This window comes from Oryzias melastigma, linkage group LG22 (genome assembly GCF_002922805.2).
Source record: "Oryzias melastigma strain HK-1 linkage group LG22, ASM292280v2, whole genome shotgun sequence".
NCBI classification, from domain to species: domain Eukaryota; kingdom Metazoa; phylum Chordata; class Actinopteri; order Beloniformes; family Adrianichthyidae; genus Oryzias; species Oryzias melastigma.
This window is the reverse complement of record NC_050533.1, coordinates 20,423,110-20,443,328: the sequence shown is the minus strand read 5'-3', so window position 1 is coordinate 20,443,328 and position 20,219 is coordinate 20,423,110. Positions and strand designations below refer to the sequence as shown.

Here is a 20,219-nt window from a genome sequence, read left to right as displayed (position 1 = left end):
AACAACAAAACAAAAACACAGCTACAGATAACAAGTTGACCATTGGTTATTTTGCTATTATGTTACTGGCCCGGCCCACTGGAGATCAGACCAAATGAGTTTGACACTCCTGCTTTAAAGTAAATGGTCGGTGAAGAATATCATAGAAAATAGAATAATATATGTAATACATAGATTAGAATGAAACATAAAATATAATGTAACAAAAACCTCATGATCAATTTCCTCTAAGGATGAAAAAAGTCATTTTATAAAACATGTTTGTTGCTTTTTTTAGTTGTCACAGTCAATTTTATTGAGGTGTTGCCCTGTCCTCATTTACTATCTTCTTTCTATGTATTGGAATTGTAGTCAGCTTAACTTTAAGGATGGAAAAACTGTGGAGAACATTTTCAGTAGTATAATGACACAACAACAGTGATGTTTAGGTTTTGTCTTGTACCATAAGTTGACAGATAAACTCAGTGTTGATTTAGATCTTCTGTTCTAAATAAAGACATACATTTTATAAATAAATTTTAAAAAGACACACATATACAAATCATTTAAACATAAGATATTAAAAAGGAGGAATCCTGTGGTTTGTTGGTCTTGTAACAATCCACAGCCTTAATTAAGANNNAAAAAAAAAAAAAAAACACTTGCATGCTTCAGAGTTTCCCTGAAACCCTTCATTTGTCAGGCGTACTCGGTTTTCATTTCATCTCCATCTACCTATTTGAAAACTCTTCTGTTTGGATCCTCAAAAAGTGAAAGTTTCAGTGGAAAATGGCGTCAGTCTGACAGAAAACATTGCTCTGTAACAATTAACAAAAGGAACGCTCCCATAAGCGGTTTGGGAAAACAAAACCCCAGATTCCGGTTGTTCAGAAGCTGGCAGCGCTGACCCGTAGACGTCTCTGGAGGACGGACGCATCGCTGACAGTTGAACGCATATTATGTGGGCCGGCGTTTGAGGCCACACACAAACGCAGACTGAGCGAAGATGCACCATTGTGCCATTATTCTGTCTCCAGTTTGTGCTCTGACCCTCTGGCCCTCCGCCAGTTCATTAGCATATTGTACTAATGAGGTGTTGGCACTGTGAAGGAGTCGTGAGGCGCGCACGGGGAGCCACACTCAGATAAAGGAGATGGCACACAGAAAGATAGATAACCAGATAGATAGATAGATGGATAGGTCGATGTCTTCCACCCGGCTCTCCTCTGGTGACAATGGTACCGTCCCGGGGGGACATCACACCAGCTGCCTCCATGCTAGCCTCCATCTGGGCAAGCACGCACGTCCAGGTGTGTGCAGCTATCACCTGCCAAAAGAGCTGCTCCCAACAAAGAAAGGCTCTTTCTAAATCTGGGACAAACACAGCCGAGCACACAGTGGATCCCAAATCCTGAGAGCGAGGGGCTGTCCAAGCACCGCTCAAATGGCAGGTGACAACCAGTCGGAAAAATATCACTGCAGACCAGGATTCTAATGTGAAGAGCACTGAAGCTCCATTATTTATGTTCTTTGATGGACTGTAACTTTTCAACGTCATTCCAGTAGATTTTGAAGGAGAAAAGCGGCGCTCACGCCGCTTTTCTCCTTCAAAATCTACTGGAATGACGTTGATCGTCTTAACGGTTGAAAAGTTACAGTATGTTAAAGGTTTCATGTTTTTGCATCATCAACGACACCTCAAGTGTTAAAGGGTCTTTTCTCAAAAATTATTCAAACACAATGCATTGTGGTCCATATTCGCCAATCTGTAGTTCACTTTCGGCTTATCCCTTTCGGGGTCGCCACAGCGTAACAGCACCCACTGTTCCACATCAGTGATTTGGCAGAGTTTTTACGCCGGATGCCCTTCCTGACACAACCCTGTACTTGAGGGGCACAGGGACCCAGTTAGGCAGCAGCGTCAAGGGTCTTGCCTAAGGACCCAATCTGGGTGGAGACCAGTGGACAACCCTGGGAATCGAACCCAGGGCTTCTGCGTTGCTAGCCCTTCACCTAGTCCACTGAGCCACCCAGCCGCTGTCCATATTCGCCAATCTAGTGACCATTAATACACATTTTCGGGAAATTTCTAGTGTTCTCGATTTTTCAATTCTATATCCAGACAGCCTGACAAAATGACAAACATACTATATAGTGCACTGTCGTGAATAGTTGTGAATTCAGATACAATTAGTTCATTACAAATTCACCTCTAAATTATGTGGAGCAACCTTTCCCTCTCAGTTGCTGAGAGTTCTCTGTTTACATGCTCTCACATTAGCTTACGGCCCTTTATATGCCGAAATTAACATAAACTGAGCTATATTGGAGTTATCCTGCTGGTTTTTGTGTTGGTTCACAACAATAAAAAAAAAATATTCTGAAATGCAGATTTAGACTTAATTTTCTTTATAAATATCCACCATCATCAGAAAAAATCCACAAGAACGTGTTAAAAACACCAAAACAACCTAAACTTAAAACCATCAATCTTCATCTAAACCAACACATTCTCATCTCCAAGTCGTCACATATTGACGTTTGCTTAAGGACCCCTCTGCGTCACTTTGTAACTTTTTAACTCGTCATTTTTTGACGTGCCAGCTGTACGTAAAATCAAGGGTCGGGACGCGGTACCGGACGCGGTACCGGACGCGGTACCGGATGCGGTACTGGATGAGGTACTGGATGCACACTGGTCCTCGGGACGCCTCCAATACCAGTACCGTAGCCCATTACTGGTACCCTAACCTTAACCCGGTACTGGTTCGGGTATGTAAATCGTGAATTTAAACCGTGATTTAAATCATGGGTCCCCAACCTCCAGGCCGCAAACCAGGACCAGTCCAGTACCCCAACGCATAGCGCACCGGTACCCAAACCCGGTACCAGTGCCCTACCCTGACACCCAAACCAGATGTACTGGACCTGAACTGGTACCAGATGCAGTACTGGGCATGAACTGAACGTGAACTGGATGTGGTACCTTACGTGAGCCAGTACCGGGTCAAGGTTAGGGTACCAGTACCGTGTTAAGGTTAGTGTACCAGTACCGGGTCAAGGTTAGGCTACCAATACTCAATTAAGGTTATGGTACCAGTACCGGGTTAAGGTTAGGTTACCAATACTCAATTAAGGTTATGGTACCAGTACCGGGTTAAGGTTAGGTTACGAATACTGAGTTAAGGTTAGCGTACCAGTACCGTGTTAAGGTTAGTGTACCAGTACCAGGTTAAGGTTAGTGTACCAGTACCGTGTTACGGTCAGGTACCAGTACCAGGTTAAGGTTAGAGTACCAGTACTGGATAAGAGTGCCAGTACTGGACGCGTCCTGAGGACGTGTACTGCATCCTGTTCCTCATCCGGTACTGCGTCCTGTGGGTTGCATACCCTCGTCGTGAACAGCCGGCCCGTCAAAAAACGCTGGCTTGAGGACACCCACAACGTCAAAAAGTGATGCAGAGGGTCTTAACCAAACATTAATATGTGACAACCTGGGAGTGAGAATGTGTTGTCCAAATACAGAAATAAAGCGGTTCTGAATCTTTTGAGTGACCTCCATAGATCTTTGACACAAGCTTGAGAACGGAGAGTAATGCATGCTAGCCTGTGTTTACTTCTGCAGCTGTTTAGTTAGTTGGAGCTTCCTTTGTCTTTATTTGAGCTGAATGGCTGGCAGCTATGAGATAATCACCTTCTTCTTTGTGCCCCGGAGCGGTGTAAGGCAGGCCTCAAGGCTTCCCAGCCACCAGTGAGGCTCAGCTGCGCCGCACAGAAGCTTTGCATCCTTCACCACGCATACAAAATTTCCACAAGCTGTCACACTCAGGCACACATGCAGCGGTTTAACACACACGCAAATACGACACCCTCATCCCTTTTATTTACTTCTCCTTCCACTGCAGCTGATGGAGACAAAAGTAGAGTGCAGGGGGTGAAGGAGCCGGGGAGGCGGCAGATGCGTGTGTGTTGGAGGTGATGTGACATTTCTGGGCTGACATGAAGCGACACTCTGCCCCCTCGTGCCTGGAGCAAGCTCCCGGGGAAAGACACTGATGGAGGTCTGGGGTTTTCCGGCAGGGGGGGTGGAGGTTTGATGGTGTGAACAAAAAGCCATGTGCCTCAGCAGAAACAAGTGGTGCTGCACAAGTCTCCTCCATCTATCCAGAGCTTTTTACCCAACATATCACCCCAAATGTAATGGCTTGTAAAACTCCACAATTAAGTTAAGAAGTATACAAATTAAAGGAACGAACAAAAACAGACAGATGGAGAAATAAAAAACCATAAAAAGAAAAAATGATAAATACAGCCTGAATAGAGCTAAAACCAATGTCCTGCTTGTGAATGTATAAGGATTGGGACAGTGTAAGTAATCAACATCAAACTTATAAGGTATATCAAAGAATGAGATGGTGATATGACATATGATAGCACGGTTTTCTATACATTTTAGGAGATCGAGCTCTCAGCACATTGTGATATTCTACTTGCACCCCATAATGTGTCCAGGCCAGCTCTGTGGAAATTATCATTTGAAACATCCACAATTCATGTTGCACATTTTCCTGCAAAGTTCCTTCATTCATGCAGGGCTTAAAAATAACTCCAAATGAAATCTTTGTCAGACATGTTCGATGAGTTTTCCTGCTTCAAACCCAGTCAAGGTCATTCATCATCACTGCTAATTAACGTCATCTTGGCGCCGCATCCAATAAGTTTGTTAATGTCTGCGTGGGTGCGAGGTAAATGGTAAGAGCTCAGGGATTCCTGCAGAAACCTTCTTTCTACAGCCAAAAAGCTACAGTCCTGGCTCACTCTTTAAATAGGAATCGACCTGAGAACTACGGTGGCCCTGAAGTGCTAATCACATCAACTAACCACTTAATGCAAAAACATATTAAAGATTATAATAACAATTAAAAAAAAACAATTAATAAAAACGGCAACAATACATTTTAGAAATCAAAACAAAATTCCAGAAACCAAGACAAAATTACAAAAAAATTAAACAGTAAAAAATGAAAAGGAAACGTTTCAAAAAACAAATGTCATTTCCAGAAATCAAAATGAACTAAAACAAAATAAGCAACCAAAAAAGTAGGTATTATGGGAGATGACTGATTGGATGATGACATTTGTTCACCTTTTTAACAGGAAGTTATTGGCATGCCAATATCCTCCAACGATATTTCTTTAAGCTCCTGGCCCCACCCACTGCAAAGGTTTGGTGATTGCTTAATCAATTCTACCGCAAAAAAATTGATGATTGCTCAAGAATAATCTTTACCACGAAAAGTCTGGTAATTCCTGAGTCAACTTGTTACCACGAAACTTTCAATGAATGCTTAAAAAAGCTTTATCACAAAACGTTTGGTGATTGCTTAATGCATTTCAATGTAAAATGTTTGCTGCTTGCTCAAACAGCTATTTAGTATAACATATTTGATTTCTCAATAAACATTTAAATGTAAAACGTATTGTGCTTGCTTAAACAGCTATTTAGCATAAAATCTTTCAATGCTCAATAAATATAAATGTAAAAAGTATAGTGATTGCTAAAACAACCATTTAGCACACAAAGAGTGATGATTGCTCAATGAACATTTAAATAAAGAAAAGTTTGGTGATTGCTTAAACAACTATCTAGCACAACATGTTTGGTGATTGCTCAATGAACGTTTAAATACAAAAAGTTTTGGTGATTGCTTAAACAACTATCTAGCACAACATGTTTGGTGATTGCTCAATGAACGTTTAAATACAAAAAAGTTTGGTGAATGCTTAAACAACTATCTAGCATAACATGTTTGGTGATTGCTCATTTAACTTTTAAATACAAAAAGTTTGGTGAATGCTTAAACAACTATCTAGCATAAAATGTTTGGTGATTGCTCATTGACTTTTTAAATACAAAAGTAAGGTGATTGCTCAAAAAACTCAAACACCATCATTCAGTCAGCAATGTCCCACTATCCCTAGCTTTTTTTTAATTTTTTTTGTTTTGTTTCATTTATTATTATTTTAATGTCATTTCTCAAAATTACTTTTGTTTTGCCAAAAAAAAAAATACATCCGGTTTCTGGAATTTTGTTTTGATTTGGAAAATGTAATGCTGTATTTTTATTATTTGTTTGCTCTTCAGGTTGTCGTTGTGATCATTGATATGCTTTTGTGTCGAGTGATTTGTTGATGTGATTTGAACTTCAGGGCCACCGTAGAGAACCCCTGTCTGAACTTGCACCTTTCAGTATCTTCCCACTCAAATGCATTTTTCCTGCACTCACTATGCAAAGTGAAGCAAAAGAGCAGAAAAAAAGAAAAACAAAAACACATAAATAGACAATGGTAAAAGGACAGTCAAATTAAGCAGGACAACGCAGGTGATTGACAGAATAATAGAGTGGTACAGAAGCAATTCTGTCCATGCAAACAAATCCAGAGTCTTAAGGAGCACGGCAGACAGAAACATTAGTGACTGGCCTGAGTGAAACTATCAATCATCATTGGCTGCACACAAACAAGCCCTCCTCGAGTGGAGGTATGCAGCCATGTGAGAGTCCCAGCCACAGTCACCCAAGGAGAGGATCGGGTTTCATGGATGAAGCAGCTGAGGATATTTCATGCAACATTATGCCCACCCCTTTCATCCCCTCATCTCCTCTTTCTGAAGCACAAGCACTCAGGAGATACTGTTCTGCAGCTGGGGGAGAAAAAAACAAAACGCCAGCCAGCCTACAGGACGTGTTGTTGTGTCCAAACTCGTCTGTGCACCAGAAAAGAAACATGTAGGTATCGTTTACACGAACGGCCGGCATGAATATGCCAGAGCCAGACAAAATATAGAATCTGAGCCATTGTGGCAGAGTAGTGCTTGTGATGTTTATACATGTGCATGCTGCTGATGGATGAGAGAAACATCCAGCATGTCTCACCGGCTAATACCAGCACCGTCTGCATGTAAGCGATAGCATCTGTGTAAGCTGTGGATGATGTGTTGTACTTCTCTATCAAGCAGGCACAAAACTGCAACATGCAATGTTTAACATTTGATGAAAATCACTATTTGTGGCTTTGCTAATTTAATGTCATCCATGTAGGACAGGGTTCTCAAACTCAATTTACATTGGGTCCACTGAAGGCGGAGTCTGGCTGAGGCTGGGCCGCATGGGGTTCTGTTTGTGCCCAAAATATGTGTCCACTATCTATGTCTTTGGTCCATTGTCTGTGTCTACTGAACCAGTTTATTGAACATTTGTTCATGTCTCTGTACTACTAAGCAATATCTTCTGCGTGTCCTGTGAAACGACTGGGGCTAACGATGCTAGCAACTGTTTGAAAGTTTGAAGCATAAAGCTGAAACATCAAAAAGAAAATACAAAGCTATTATCAAATAAGCAAAAGATATTGCTTGTAGACACTGAACTTTCATATTAAGGCGAGGGCCGCAAAATATCAACATGGGGGCCACAAATGGCCCGTGGGCCGCCAGTTTGAGACTCCTCTTTTAGGACATAGATCTAAATTATGGGTCTGCAAGACAGTAACATCCATATTAGTATGAGTGTAAGTCTTATCCTGGTTCACTTTATCTCTCTTTGTTTTATCTGCAGGTTTTATATTACATAAAACAGTAACACTTTAGATGAGGTGCTGCAAAACACTCAATATAATGATGACAAAGACAGTCAATACATTTGTTAAGCTTGTAAGCAGTTTATTAAAATGGTCTTTGTAGACAATTACCTCACTTTAGATATTAATTAATCTTAATGAGTATGTTAACAAACTTTATTTGGCTTATTAACATGCTATAAACACATTAATAATGTTTGTTAATGTGTTACGAAAGCTTGCTTAGGAATCTTACTATAAAGTGTTACCCATAAAACTAAATTAATTTCTCTAGTTTTACAGAATGGCTAAATTTTTCTTTGAAAATCCAAAGCAAACAAATGCAGAAATGTTTTTTTAATGTAAAGTTGTTTATAAGTAAAAAAGAAGGGGGGGAAAGAAAATTAACATATAAAATGTCATCATTTTTTTTTTCAAACTTAAATTGGGGTCTTAATTAATTTGGGTTTTTTCTTTATGATGAATGCTTAATACATAAAACCGTAAAAGTGGAAAAACACAAGTTTGGGAATTTTGCATGTCATAATATATTTTGCTTTTATGTCTTGTTGGAATTTTGTCTGGGGTGAAACACTTTCGTAAAGACCCACTCCGATCCCAGTGCTCTCTTAATTACGATTATTCTGTTTTTAGTAAAAAAAAAAAAAAAACTTGCATCCTTTTCTTGGATGTAGTTTCTGCAGAGCAGCAGGAGTTCATAAGAAATTCCCCTCTGAGTTGTGGACTGTTGGTGCAGCGCCACACCGCCCCCACTTCCTGTTATCCGTATTGTCTATATCAGAATACGATATTTTTTAAACTACATAATATTATCTGCTCCTGATTCATAACAATAAGAATAAAGAAACACTCAAAAATGCCATTTTTACCTTAATTTTAAACTTAATAATTTTTAAATATATCTACTTAGAATGTTCATCAGAGTAGGACTTTAAAGAACAACAGACACTATAATATTCCCACTAAACTTTATAAGGATCCAACATATACCCACCAAACACATTTTCATTGGAGTGGGTCTTTAAATGCAGATTTATACTAACGTAATAGGATTGTGGGTAGAGTGAAGCTGCTTTTATGGAAGGTTTCATTCCTTTCTATTAATTCACGAGAATTTTCATCAAACATGTGCTTCCTCGTCTCTTTTGATTCTGTGTTGTCACTTCATTTTCATGAACGCTTTTCACGTCATTTTAATAAAACAGAGAAAAATGCGTCACAACAGGAGGCTTGAACCACATGACATCTTTATTTGATGTCATGTTTACAGCCCCCCTGCAGGATCTCGCAGCTGCCTCCTCAACTTTGACAACAATCAAATGGCAAAGTGCTGACATCTTTGAACCCTCCTCTGGAGCACGGAGTTCAACATAAAGCGAACAAAGAAATGTTTTCATCTGAAATGAAGCTGCAGAGCTCCGGGTACCTGTCACCAGCTGCACAGAAACTCTGTGACATCCCCACAATCTGCTGGATCATCCTAACCTCAAGCACCTTTACTCAATAAGTTACCATGGAGTAAATGGGGAAAAAGTTATGGAAGAAAATTAAAAAATAAATTAATTGTTAATGACATGCTTTGGGTAAAATGTGCCACAAACAATCGTTTGTTACCAACTGGAATGAGCTGGTATACAGTAAGTGCAGCTTTGTTTGTAACCTGCTTCAGTGAGGTGTGGGGAAAGTGATCATTCTCACATGAACAACTGACTTCAGGACAAACAGGAGAGTAAAGCAGGTTATACTCACGGCACAATTCCTTATATTTCCAAGCTTTGGTACAAAAGAGAAAAGAGACGGTTTGACCACAGAAAAGAAAAGGAAAAGCCCAAACCCTTGTAGTCTAAGACATTAAGAACAAATGTTTTGAGACAACTTTTTTCCTGGGATTTCCAACACAAGTAAAGGAATTATTAAATAATTCCAAACTAACCCTATGGTATGCTGCATAGAGTTATCAATGCATTTGATATGTGTATTTAAATGATCCAAACGTTCCTTAAAAGTCGATTAAAGATCACTTGGTCCATGTTTTCTAACCTGTAGTTCATCATCCTTCCACTAGGAGCAGTAGCAGGGCTGTTCCCGCATATCTCAAAATGGCTGTCCCCTTGAAATGTCCATAACACTTTTGGCGGGAAAAAGTTTTGCTAACTTTCAGACCTTTATCATAAAAATAACTCATCTATTGTTACTTGATATATTAAATGGTGACTTGCTGTATTGAAAGAATCAAAAACTTGTGTGTAATTATTTTTTATGTTAAAGATATGTGGATCAAAATTGAGACAGTGCAACAGTGCAACAAGGTACTTTTTTCCCTAAAAAACGTACCCAGCGTATTATAATAAATAATAAAGATTCAATTTTTTTTTTAATTTTATTGCAAATTTGTGTGTGTGTGGATTTCATTAAAAGGTTTAAAAACATCTGAATTACAAAGTAAAATATGAAATTTCTGTCAATTTTTTGATGTAGTGGGCTTCAAGGGTTGACATATATTACCCACAGACTAGAACATTTTTAAAAACTTGTTTTCTTTTAATTTAGGGTAAAAAAAAATCAGAAGTTACAGGGAAAAAAAAAACACTTATATTATTTTCTAAATATTATCCATCTTGTGAATTCCATCAACCTTTGCGAGAAAACAATGCTTTTTAGGTCCACATGGCAGGATCAATCAAATGTTTTCCTTTTGTGCTGCAGACTTTCATCATGTTGGATTGGGTGAATGAAGGTAGTGCAGCTAATGGTATCAGAATTTCAAAAAACTGATTTGTTTTTTGTATGCATGTAATGACAAACCTTCAGTTTGCCGTGTGGTTCAGCTCTTCTGAAAGTGTGCAACAATTCTCCTGCTAGAGTATGAAAACATTTAAAATATAGAGATTATAATCGTTTTTATGGTTCACTTTCTGCAGCAGGTGAGCACTAAAATATTTTTTTAAATCAAACATGTCTTTAATCAACCTGGCATATTTTCTACTACTTTACAAAACAAATATTAAAAAAAGAGTTCAAAATGTTTGTCCTTCATAGAAAGGAATAACAAAATAAGTCAGAGATTCATTTACTTTTGCACTTTTAGCTAAAGAAAAAGAATAAAGAAAATCTGTGAGGGTTACACAGTCATGTGACAGGAAGTGGAATTAATCAGCAACGATATAAACAAACTATTCAGTCCCTCTATTTTATGCAGGTGAGCTCAAATGTCTTCTTTGCCAGATCTGAAAGATGGGGCTTTAAAGTACATTTCTGGACAACAAAAGAAAAATACTAATTTCCAGTTAATACATTTTTATGCATTGAGTTTTAAGGACTAAAAAAAGGCAGAAAAATTAGTAAATAGTGTTTTCCACCATATATCTATAAGCACATTTTTAATGTTGCATCTTTTGTTGTTCTCCTTTTTGGTTCATTTTAGTAAATACAAATATTGTACGGTTTTTATTTTAATTTAAGCAAGCAATTTTTGTGTACGTACATTTTGTCTGCTCTCATATTGGACCCATAATATCCATGTTTCCATTTTTTTCTACCAGATTAAAAACATTCTTAGAACATAAAGTAGCATGTTTATGCCCTGCCTGCCTCAATATGCTATCATACTATACTAGCATGGATTAACTGCAGCTTAACCCCTAAACTACCCAATCAAACAAAATCAATAAAAAAAAAAAAATCTGTTGCTTATTGCCTCGGGGGAATAATTCATAAAATAAATGCCAAAAACAATATGGATGACCGTGTTTACCATATAAAGTAAATTAAATAGTAGTTTTAAGTTGTAGTTTCCACAGTAAGCCTTTGTTGAAAACACACAGAAAGACAATTAAGTTTGCTACAAATGACCTTTACCTGTGGCTTTTGCAGACTAAAACACTTATTAGTTTAGTGATTTTCAGTTAATTTTACAAAATATTGCTGTGCATTAACTGACAAAAGACTTAACAGCTTTTTAAAGTGATTCAGTCGTAATTTCTAATACTGTAAATCGATTTACATTTTTTCTCCAATGTAATTTATGGTGTACCTGTAGTTTTTACTGAATTTTCTGGTAACCCCAGCTGCCAGAATTATTCAACACCTTTTTTTCTTACAGTGCGGGCAGTTAAAGTGTCTCCAAACTGATCCCCTGGGGTAAAAAAACACTAAAACAGGTTGTAAAGGTATAGAAAACTGATTTCTAGTTGATGTGGAAAAACTGCAGCGTAATTGACCCAAAGAAACTCTATAAAGTATCATAAATACATCATTAAGGGGAAAAAAGTGCTGTGAAAAAATTCAGTTCCAACCTAACAATAAAGTTTTGAAGATCTAAATTTACCTAATTTCACTATTATATATATTTATTAAACAAAAACTGAAGGCAAAGGTAGTGTCTGAAAACTAAAACATCCATAATTCAGCAAACTATGAAACCACATTGAGCAGTCATCTCTTGGAAGAAGCAGTGCATTATGGTTCAGTGTTCTTGGCTTTCACTCCCTCCCAACAAAAAAAGAGGTCCAGCTGATAAAGAATTTGTTTTTACCTTATTCCTCTTGAAATAGGCTCTGCGGCAGGCGGCGAAGCATTTCTCGCTGCAGAAGCTCTTCAGCTCACTCCCCATGCTCAGAGAGTAGCGCTTGTTGCCGACCTTCTGGCACCAGGCGCACATAATCTGCACATTCGATGCATCTTCATCTGGAGGGGAAGACAATATGCCAACAAATATGAGAGACAAAAGATGATGATCCCGTCTCAGTCTGAAGCTGTCCAGCACACTGATGCCAAGGATCCTCCAAGAACGGTTCCAAAATATAGGGCTTTGGAGTTTATGTTTCTTAAATTTGATTTGACGTGTTTTTGACAGTCAGAGCCTAAACTGCAGACACAACCAAGGAAATATTTTATCTAAAATGTTTTTGTTTAACAAAAAGGAAACTGCATAGGGTTAGTATTGAAAAAATACTTTCAATCCATCCATCTATCCATTCTCTCGACCTATTTTAACCCAGGGATTGCTATATTCCAGTCTGCAACCTTTAGCAGTTAAAGAGCCTTTTTTTTTACTGATCAAAACCACAAAGTCTAATTTTACCCTTTAGGAAAATTTGATAGTGCTTTAATTTGTTAGTTTTACAATAAATATGATTGAGTTAAGCAAAAATGTAAAGAGAAACTTTTTTTCTAAAAATGTGAAATTTTTTTGTACAAAGTCCTTTCAAAATAAAAGATGCGATGTGCGGGACCCAGTGGAGCTAATGCACTCCTTTGAATGGTTTCAAACAACTCAAAACAAAAATGACATTTTCTCTTGTTATACCTTAGGTCTGTGGTGACTTGTGTCTAAAATCTATGCATTCTGAGCAAAGTGAGATGTCAGCAGGGTGTAAAAACCTGGTTTATTTTACTTTTAGGGGCACCTCGGCCTAAAATTTCTAAACTTAGCTAATCTAAATTAAATCAATGCACATTAGTAGGTAAAATTACTATTATTTTATTTTTCTTCAACCTGTGAGCCACTATGATTGGGTAAAAGAGCCTCAGGTTGCAGACCCCTGCCATAGTCTATATATCCTGGCTACTATTGGGAAAAGGCGGGACCAGCCTGGTCGCCAGTCTGTCAAATAAAAGTCCTGGTAAACAATTTTAAATGCAATCATTTCCTCATTTCAACATTAGGCCAGATTTAAATCTCTACAACAGGTTTATGAGACCTGCATCAGGGGACAGGCGAAAAGAATCATAAACGAACCCTCCCATCCACTGCACAAAGCTCAAAATTGCAGTTCTGAATATTTCTTTATTCAAATTTCTGTTAATAAGGAGAAAACAAATAAAGGTTGTTTGAAAAATAACAAATGTTATGTTAAAAATACGTTGATTTTGACTTGAAATGGTGAAATAATAATTAAAAGGCCACCAGGATCCGATCAAAAGATGATCAAAATGAGACTTTTGTGGAAGGTTTTGTGGAAGCCTCCCCATTTGAAAAATCAACATTTGCTTCCTGAACTTTCAATTCCAGCCTCTTGTTTAACAGCCACTCCAGGTGAACTGTGAACCCGCAGCTGTTCTGTGCGGTCAGTTTGGGAGCCGTGATTTGAACAGCCCCTGGGCGACAGTGAAAGCCTCCTCGGAGGTAAACTGTGACTGCTGATGATAGGCTTCAGGCTTTTAGTGCAGTGGCTGCTGAAATGAGAGAGATCCTCTGAGATTTCCTCCAGTATCTCCCAATTATCACATTATAACTGTGTGTGGGCGTGAGGGGGGGGGAGAAAAAATGCAGGCCCATTAGTTTTTCACCTCCGACCACCTTTTTATCACTCCTGGCTGGGCTCTTCACCTCTTCTGCTGCTTAATGGATCTATGGGCTCATCGGATTTTTAAGTCAAGACTAACTCACAATTAAGAGAATAACTCTCTGGGGCACTAAAGATGGAACAGGGATGGCATATTCCACGTCTGTCATTCTCTTTGTCTCATTCCTGCCTATTTACATCCCTGAAATTTAAATTATTTGCAGAAAATCAGTGCATGGACAGTGCACAGGTCAGTGGGGAGTCACCTTAATCCTACAAAGAAGCACCTTTCTGTATTCTGACGGTTCCTAACAAGCCCATCCCAGAACATCTCTACCTGCACCAAGGCGGAAAAACATGCCTGTAATTATGCAGCCTCCACACTAAATACCGTTCGCACTACCTGCACCTCAAAAGGTCCTTTGTGGGGATTGTGCCGGGGCACATGAATAATTCAGAGCGAGGATTGCAGGGGGGTAGTTGAAGGCGGTGTCGAGCCGGGTGGTTAGTTGGTGTTGGGCTTTAAGTGGGAACCGCCATCTGTTTCTCTGCCCAGGCAGGGCCAGCGGGGACTCCTCTTGGGCTATGCCAAAGCGGCTCGCTCCCTCCGCAGAGGCGAGCCGGCCTCCTGTCCACAGCAGACGCGGGAGATAATGAAGCCCTCTGTCTGGCCAGGAAGCACAGACATTTCCTCAGAGAGTTGGTGGGAAAATATTGACACTTGGGCAGGTGGAGGAAAGCAAGGTGTGTAGAACGTATTAGCGGCCGTCCTGAGGCTGATGTGGAGGTTTTTATTTTCACGCTGCATCAGTCTTTACATTTTTGACATTAACATTTGCAAATTTTTCTTTATAATAAAAAAAAGGAAACACTAGGCTACTTTTTTAAGTCTCTTGACTACCAGAAAAAAAATATTTGCCAAATCAACTTTTTTTAGTTCAAAAACTACAACTCCCAGAATCCTCCTACACCTTCACATTTGTTATCTTAAACAGCCCCAAATGTCCTCAGCAGAAACCAAACCATCTGTGGCCCACAAGTCGATATTTTGCAGCCTTAATATGAAAGTTCAATCTTCTTTTCAATCTTCTTCATCCACATGCTTCTTTGATGATAGTTTTCTATTTGCTTTGTGATGTTTCAGCTTTATGCTTCAAACTTTGCATTTGCAAAAAGCTCATTGGATCTGGTCATCAGAAAAGTCCTTAGCTAACAGTTGTTAGCATTGTTAGCTTCTGTCGTTTCACAGAACATGCAGAAGATATTGCTTAGTAGTTCATAGACATGAACAAATGTTCAATAAACTTGTTCAGTAGACATAGACGATGGAACAAAGACATAGACAGTAGACGCACAGATATTTTGGCACAAACAGAACCCCATACAGCCCAGCCTCAGCCAGACTCCGCCTTCAGTGGACCCAATGTAAATTGAATTTGAGAACTAAATATGGCGATATATTGCAGAATCTATTTTTTTCCCCTACACCCCCAGTATGTAGTGCAGGGGTCAGCAACCTTTAACAGTAAAAGAACCATTTGGACTCATTTTCAACAGATCAAAACCTAGAGAGAGCCGCAAAGTCTTGCTTTAGCCTTTAAGAAATTTGGATTTGCATGCATTTATTTAATAATAAATATGAAATATGTCTGTTTTTTGGCACGAACAAGAGAAAAAATATAAAAAGAACCAAGCATCTCTCAAAATATTCTTTTAAAAAAGAACAAAGAATAACTTTGTTATTTAATTTTAAAAGAACTCAAATTTTATTAAAAGAAGACAAAATGTATATTAATAATTTATTGTTTATAATACTGTTAGCCTATATTATGTTAAAAATGTGTGTATTATTCTGAGATAGTGTCTAAATAATTGATTTTTTTTCCTGAACACTCATGTCAGTATTTACATCCAAAACTAATATTGTTGTAAGCAAAAGTCACCAAATTACCCAATTTATCATAACTAAATATTATCTATATCTCATAAAAAAATGAAATTCCAAAATATTTTTGTGAATTTCATCAAAGGGTTTTAAAACATCTCAATTTTAAAAAAGAGTTTTCTGTCAGTTCAGTGGACTTTACAGGGTTAATTATCATTTTAATTATGATTACGCCATTTTTAGCCAAAATAAAGAAAACCTGTGTCTTTTTATAGGGCATACAGAGCGGCAGTAGTTCATTAGAAATTCCCCTCTGAGTTGTAGGCGACTGTTGGCATGGAGCAACCCCGCCCCCTCTCCCCTTCACTGTGACTGAGAGCTCTATGTTTACACTCTCTCCCGCTATCTTACAGCCTCTACAGCCCCAATCTAACAGCAATACTGGAGCTATCCAGCCATACAGGTTTGAACAGCATTTATTTAGTCTTATTCACAAATATTATTTACTACTCAAATGCAGTTTTAATTCCACAAGAAAATGTTTAAACACACCAAAATGACAGCTTTCTCCTGAGCTTCTTTTTAACAAACAGGTTTAAAACGTTTTTGTGAATCCACTGCCTCCTATGAATTACCTGCTGGGGGTTTGATCAGCGGTGGGGGAATCATCGGGACCATGACTGGCAGGCTGCCATGCTCCTTTGAGCCGGGCGTGGAGGTGGACGCCGTGGTGGAGGGCTCGGGGCCTCCGTTTCTGGAGGCTGGCAACGACACGGAGCTGTTGGCTCGATCAGGAGAGCCTTCGGTGTTCTCCGCTGAAGCTGGGATTTTTGGCAACGAGTTTTCTTGACAAAAAAAGACAAAGCAATGGAAAAAGTTTCACTAACCAACAGATTAGCTTTGATTATTGCAGAACATGAGTGAAACACCTAGAAAAGACACTTGTGGCCTTGTGGACTTGAGATGATTATAATGCTTGTTTTAACTATTTTAACACCGATACGCCTTTTCATAGTTTTAAAGCAATTAGCTGTAATTCCTTGTCTTTTAATAGACTAAATGATGCACTTATCATTTATAATCTGTAAAATGATAAAAGAATCACCTTTATTTGTTTGTTGAAAATTGTTTACTTTTGTTGTTAATAAGTGATGCACTGACCCAAGAGCAATTTTAAACTTTATTGTATTTGACAATGGCAAATAAAGTATGTAATCTAATCTAATCCAATCCAATCTAATCTAATATAATATAATTTAATCAAGTCTAGTCTCCAATCTAATCAAATCTCATCTCATCTAATATAATCTAATATCGTCTAATCTAGTCTAGTCTCAATCTAATCCAATCCAATCTAATCCAATCCAACCAATTTAATCTAATCTGGTCTAGTCTAGTCTAGTCTCCAATCTAATAAAATCCAATCCAACCTAATCAAATCTAATCTAATCTAGTGAAGTCTCCAATTTAATCCAATCGAATTTTGGCTAATCTAGTCTAGTCACAATCGAATCTAATCTCTTCCAATCTAATCTAATCTAATCCAACCAATTTAATCCAATCTAGTCTAATCTAATCTAATCTAATCAAATCTAGTCTGGTCTCCAATCTAATCAAATCCAATCCAATCTAATCTAATCTGATTTAATCTAATATAATATAATCTAGTCAAATCTAGAATCTAATCAAATCCAATCTAATCTAATCAAATTTAATCTAATCTAGTCACAATCTAATCCAAAGTAATCTAGTCTATTCCAATCTAATATAATATAAACTAATCAAATCCAATCTAATCTAATCAAATCTCATCTAATCTAGTCACAATTTAATCCAAAGTAATCTAATCTATTCAAATCTAATATAATATAAACTAATCCAATCCAACTAATTTAATCTAATCTGGTCTAGTCTAGTCTCCAATCCAATCTAGTCTAAAGTACTCTAATCTAATCCAATCCAATCCAGTCCAGTCCAGTCCAGTCCAGTTCAGTCCAGTCTAATTTAATTTAATATAATTTAATTAAATTATTAGTTTTGTTTTACTGTTTTTGAAGGTAGACTTGTTTAACTTGACAGGCCTTGAAAACCATCCTAAAATCACAAAGTCTTGATGATTTTGTCATCAGACATTTACTACATTTTTCTTACTATTCAGCACTCTTACTTACTCATCTCTTCCTAATTTTCTTTGTTTTTCCTTTTTTTAAAATTAGTTGTAATATTCCATTTGTGCATTTGCTGATTTATCAAGAGGGTCGATGTGCGGTGAAAGGTTCAGACATAAAAGCATCTCCTCAGAATCACCCTGAAGCTCTTCAGACGGCTCTTTTTGCACTAATATTTGCAGCATTTTATTCTTCCTCATCCTAGAAAATTCCACCCAAAAAAACAGCTTTATTCTCATGTCAGAGTATTAATTACAGAAACTTTTTTTGTGTCTATGCTAAGGGCTGTTCACCTTTGAGGACGGAGATGTGTTGTGGCGTCTCTCCTATGTCCAGGTTGTCCGAGTCTCTCAGCTCCACCTTGTCGTAGCCGTACCAGCCCAGCAACTCGTTCATGGTGTTTTCTGCAAAACTCTGGAGCACAAGCGGAAAACAGATGAGACTTGCAGCAAAGCTTATGACAAAATGTTCAAATCTTAAGATCTAAATCTAAAATCTTCATAGAACATGTGCATTATACGATATAGAGTTAAAGATGTCTGAGGTTTCCGGTTATGGAAGCAGCAGCCTTGTGCTTGTTTTGCACCTCTCACATAACCTTGACTCCATCAGCAAATACAATCTAAAGCTCCTTTTTCAGATAAAACACCAAAAAGTCTTCTGGTTTTATTACTACAAATAAATGCTATCCTAATCTGCAGCCTAAAATCCTGTCCAGACGAAGCAAAATGTAACTATCTGAGCTAATAGGCTCACATTAAACAGGATAATAAAAGATTTTATTGTAGGAAGTCGTACAAAAGCAGCATAAAGGATTGTTTAAAAAAAAAGAGTGCAGTAAAACTGAAAATGCAGCACAAGGAGGACATGTTAACAGCCAAGCCAGTGATGCGTTCTCCATCATCAAAGTGGGAACAGGTTATTGGAAGAATCCCACTCACTATTTTTAGAGCTAAAGGTTGTTGTTGACACTCCAGTCACATCAACCCTTTTTAACAGCCTTTTTTAATCTCAGTTTGTCTCTTCTTGGATCGCACAAATCCATTGTGTCTTTGTTTACACACTTGGTTATGTTTGGTCTAAATACTATTAAGCTTTCTGCAAAAAAGCCTGTGATAAATGGACTGTTTGGGTACTGAAAAAAAGGAAAATCGATACCTTAATGTACAGCGTTTCTAAAGTTTCTGCCATATTTGTCTTCTTTGGAAGATTCTTGGGCAGAAATAAAATCCTGGAACACTAAATGTCTTAATTCATCTGGATGACTTTATATAGTATGCAAATAACTGAAAAGATGCTACTTTAAGTCCCAAATTCTGTCAATTGTTTTGTTGTTTTTGCCAATCAAATAAAACAAACAAGAACGTCCCTTATTTAGCATTATTTTGAATGGAGAAACATTGACGAATATTTTTTTGTGCAGAGTAGTTTTTAGAGTATAAGTCGCAGTTTTTTGCATCGTTTGGCCGGAGCTGCGACTTATTCTCAGGTACGACTTCTGTGGGTTTTTTTTAGTAAATAGTAACAGCCACTAGAGGGCAATCTAAGTGTGTGCATGAGTATTATCCACTGAGAAGCAACACAGAAGAAGAATCCCTGCTGAGTTTTAAGATGCATTCTCATAAAACCGTGTTCTTGAACGCACCACACGTGCCCAGAGTGAATTTTACAGCAGGCTTGACGGAATTGTTCCAAAGTGACACAAACAACGAAGAATTGAATGAGTTTAGTGAACTGAAGTGATATAAAGAGTTTAGTTAAATTGTTAGCATTTTCTTTGCGCTATAATTATTTAGATAACTGTTTATATGTTGTGCTAATATACTACATTACTCCTACATTTCATGGAGCTAAATAAGTCTCAATGTGTCATGATAATGAATTGTGCATAGATTTAGTCTATAATTGCTATTTATTCTGTTATTATGATTTTCTTTTTAAGATGAAATATCTGACTTTTAAATCTGTATTTTGTTAAATACATTTTCCCAAAAGTCCAATTTATATATGATTTTTTTTTCTTATGCATTATTTGTCATCCGTGACTTATACTCCGCAGCAACTTGTACAAAAACACAGTAATTAGAAATAAATTCAGGGAAGAAGGGGTTAAAGAAATGTATGAAAAGAATTCAGGCAATAACTTTATTTTTCTGATTGGATTTACTACTTTCTTTTTGACAGTTCAATTTTAAGCTTAACTTACAATTAAGCAGTGGCGGGCCGTCAGGGCCTGCAAGGCCTTCTCTGCTGGCCTAAAAATAT

At 37.8% G+C, this 20,219-nt stretch overlaps 1 protein-coding gene across 4 annotated transcripts in view; it reads right to left on the bottom strand.

Moving 5' to 3' along the window:
• sobpa (sine oculis binding protein homolog (Drosophila) a) overlaps window positions 1-20,219 on the bottom strand; it is a 57,656-nt gene that overhangs the window by 23,280 nt on the left and 14,157 nt on the right. For 2 of the 4 annotated variants that reach the window (XM_024270670.2, XM_024270685.2), the window contains exons 2-5: window positions 18,248-18,368; window positions 16,422-16,631; window positions 12,149-12,300; window positions 9,364-9,387 (exon numbers count right to left, since the gene is read on the bottom strand). In XM_024270670.2, the coding sequence (XP_024126438.1) occupies window positions 9,364-9,387; window positions 12,149-12,300; window positions 16,422-16,631; window positions 18,248-18,368 (507 nt within the window). The remainder of the gene's footprint in view (window positions 1-9,363; window positions 9,388-12,148; window positions 12,301-16,421; window positions 16,632-18,247; window positions 18,369-20,219) is intronic. The other 2 variants (XM_024270677.2, XM_024270703.2) reach the window with 1 other exon arrangement.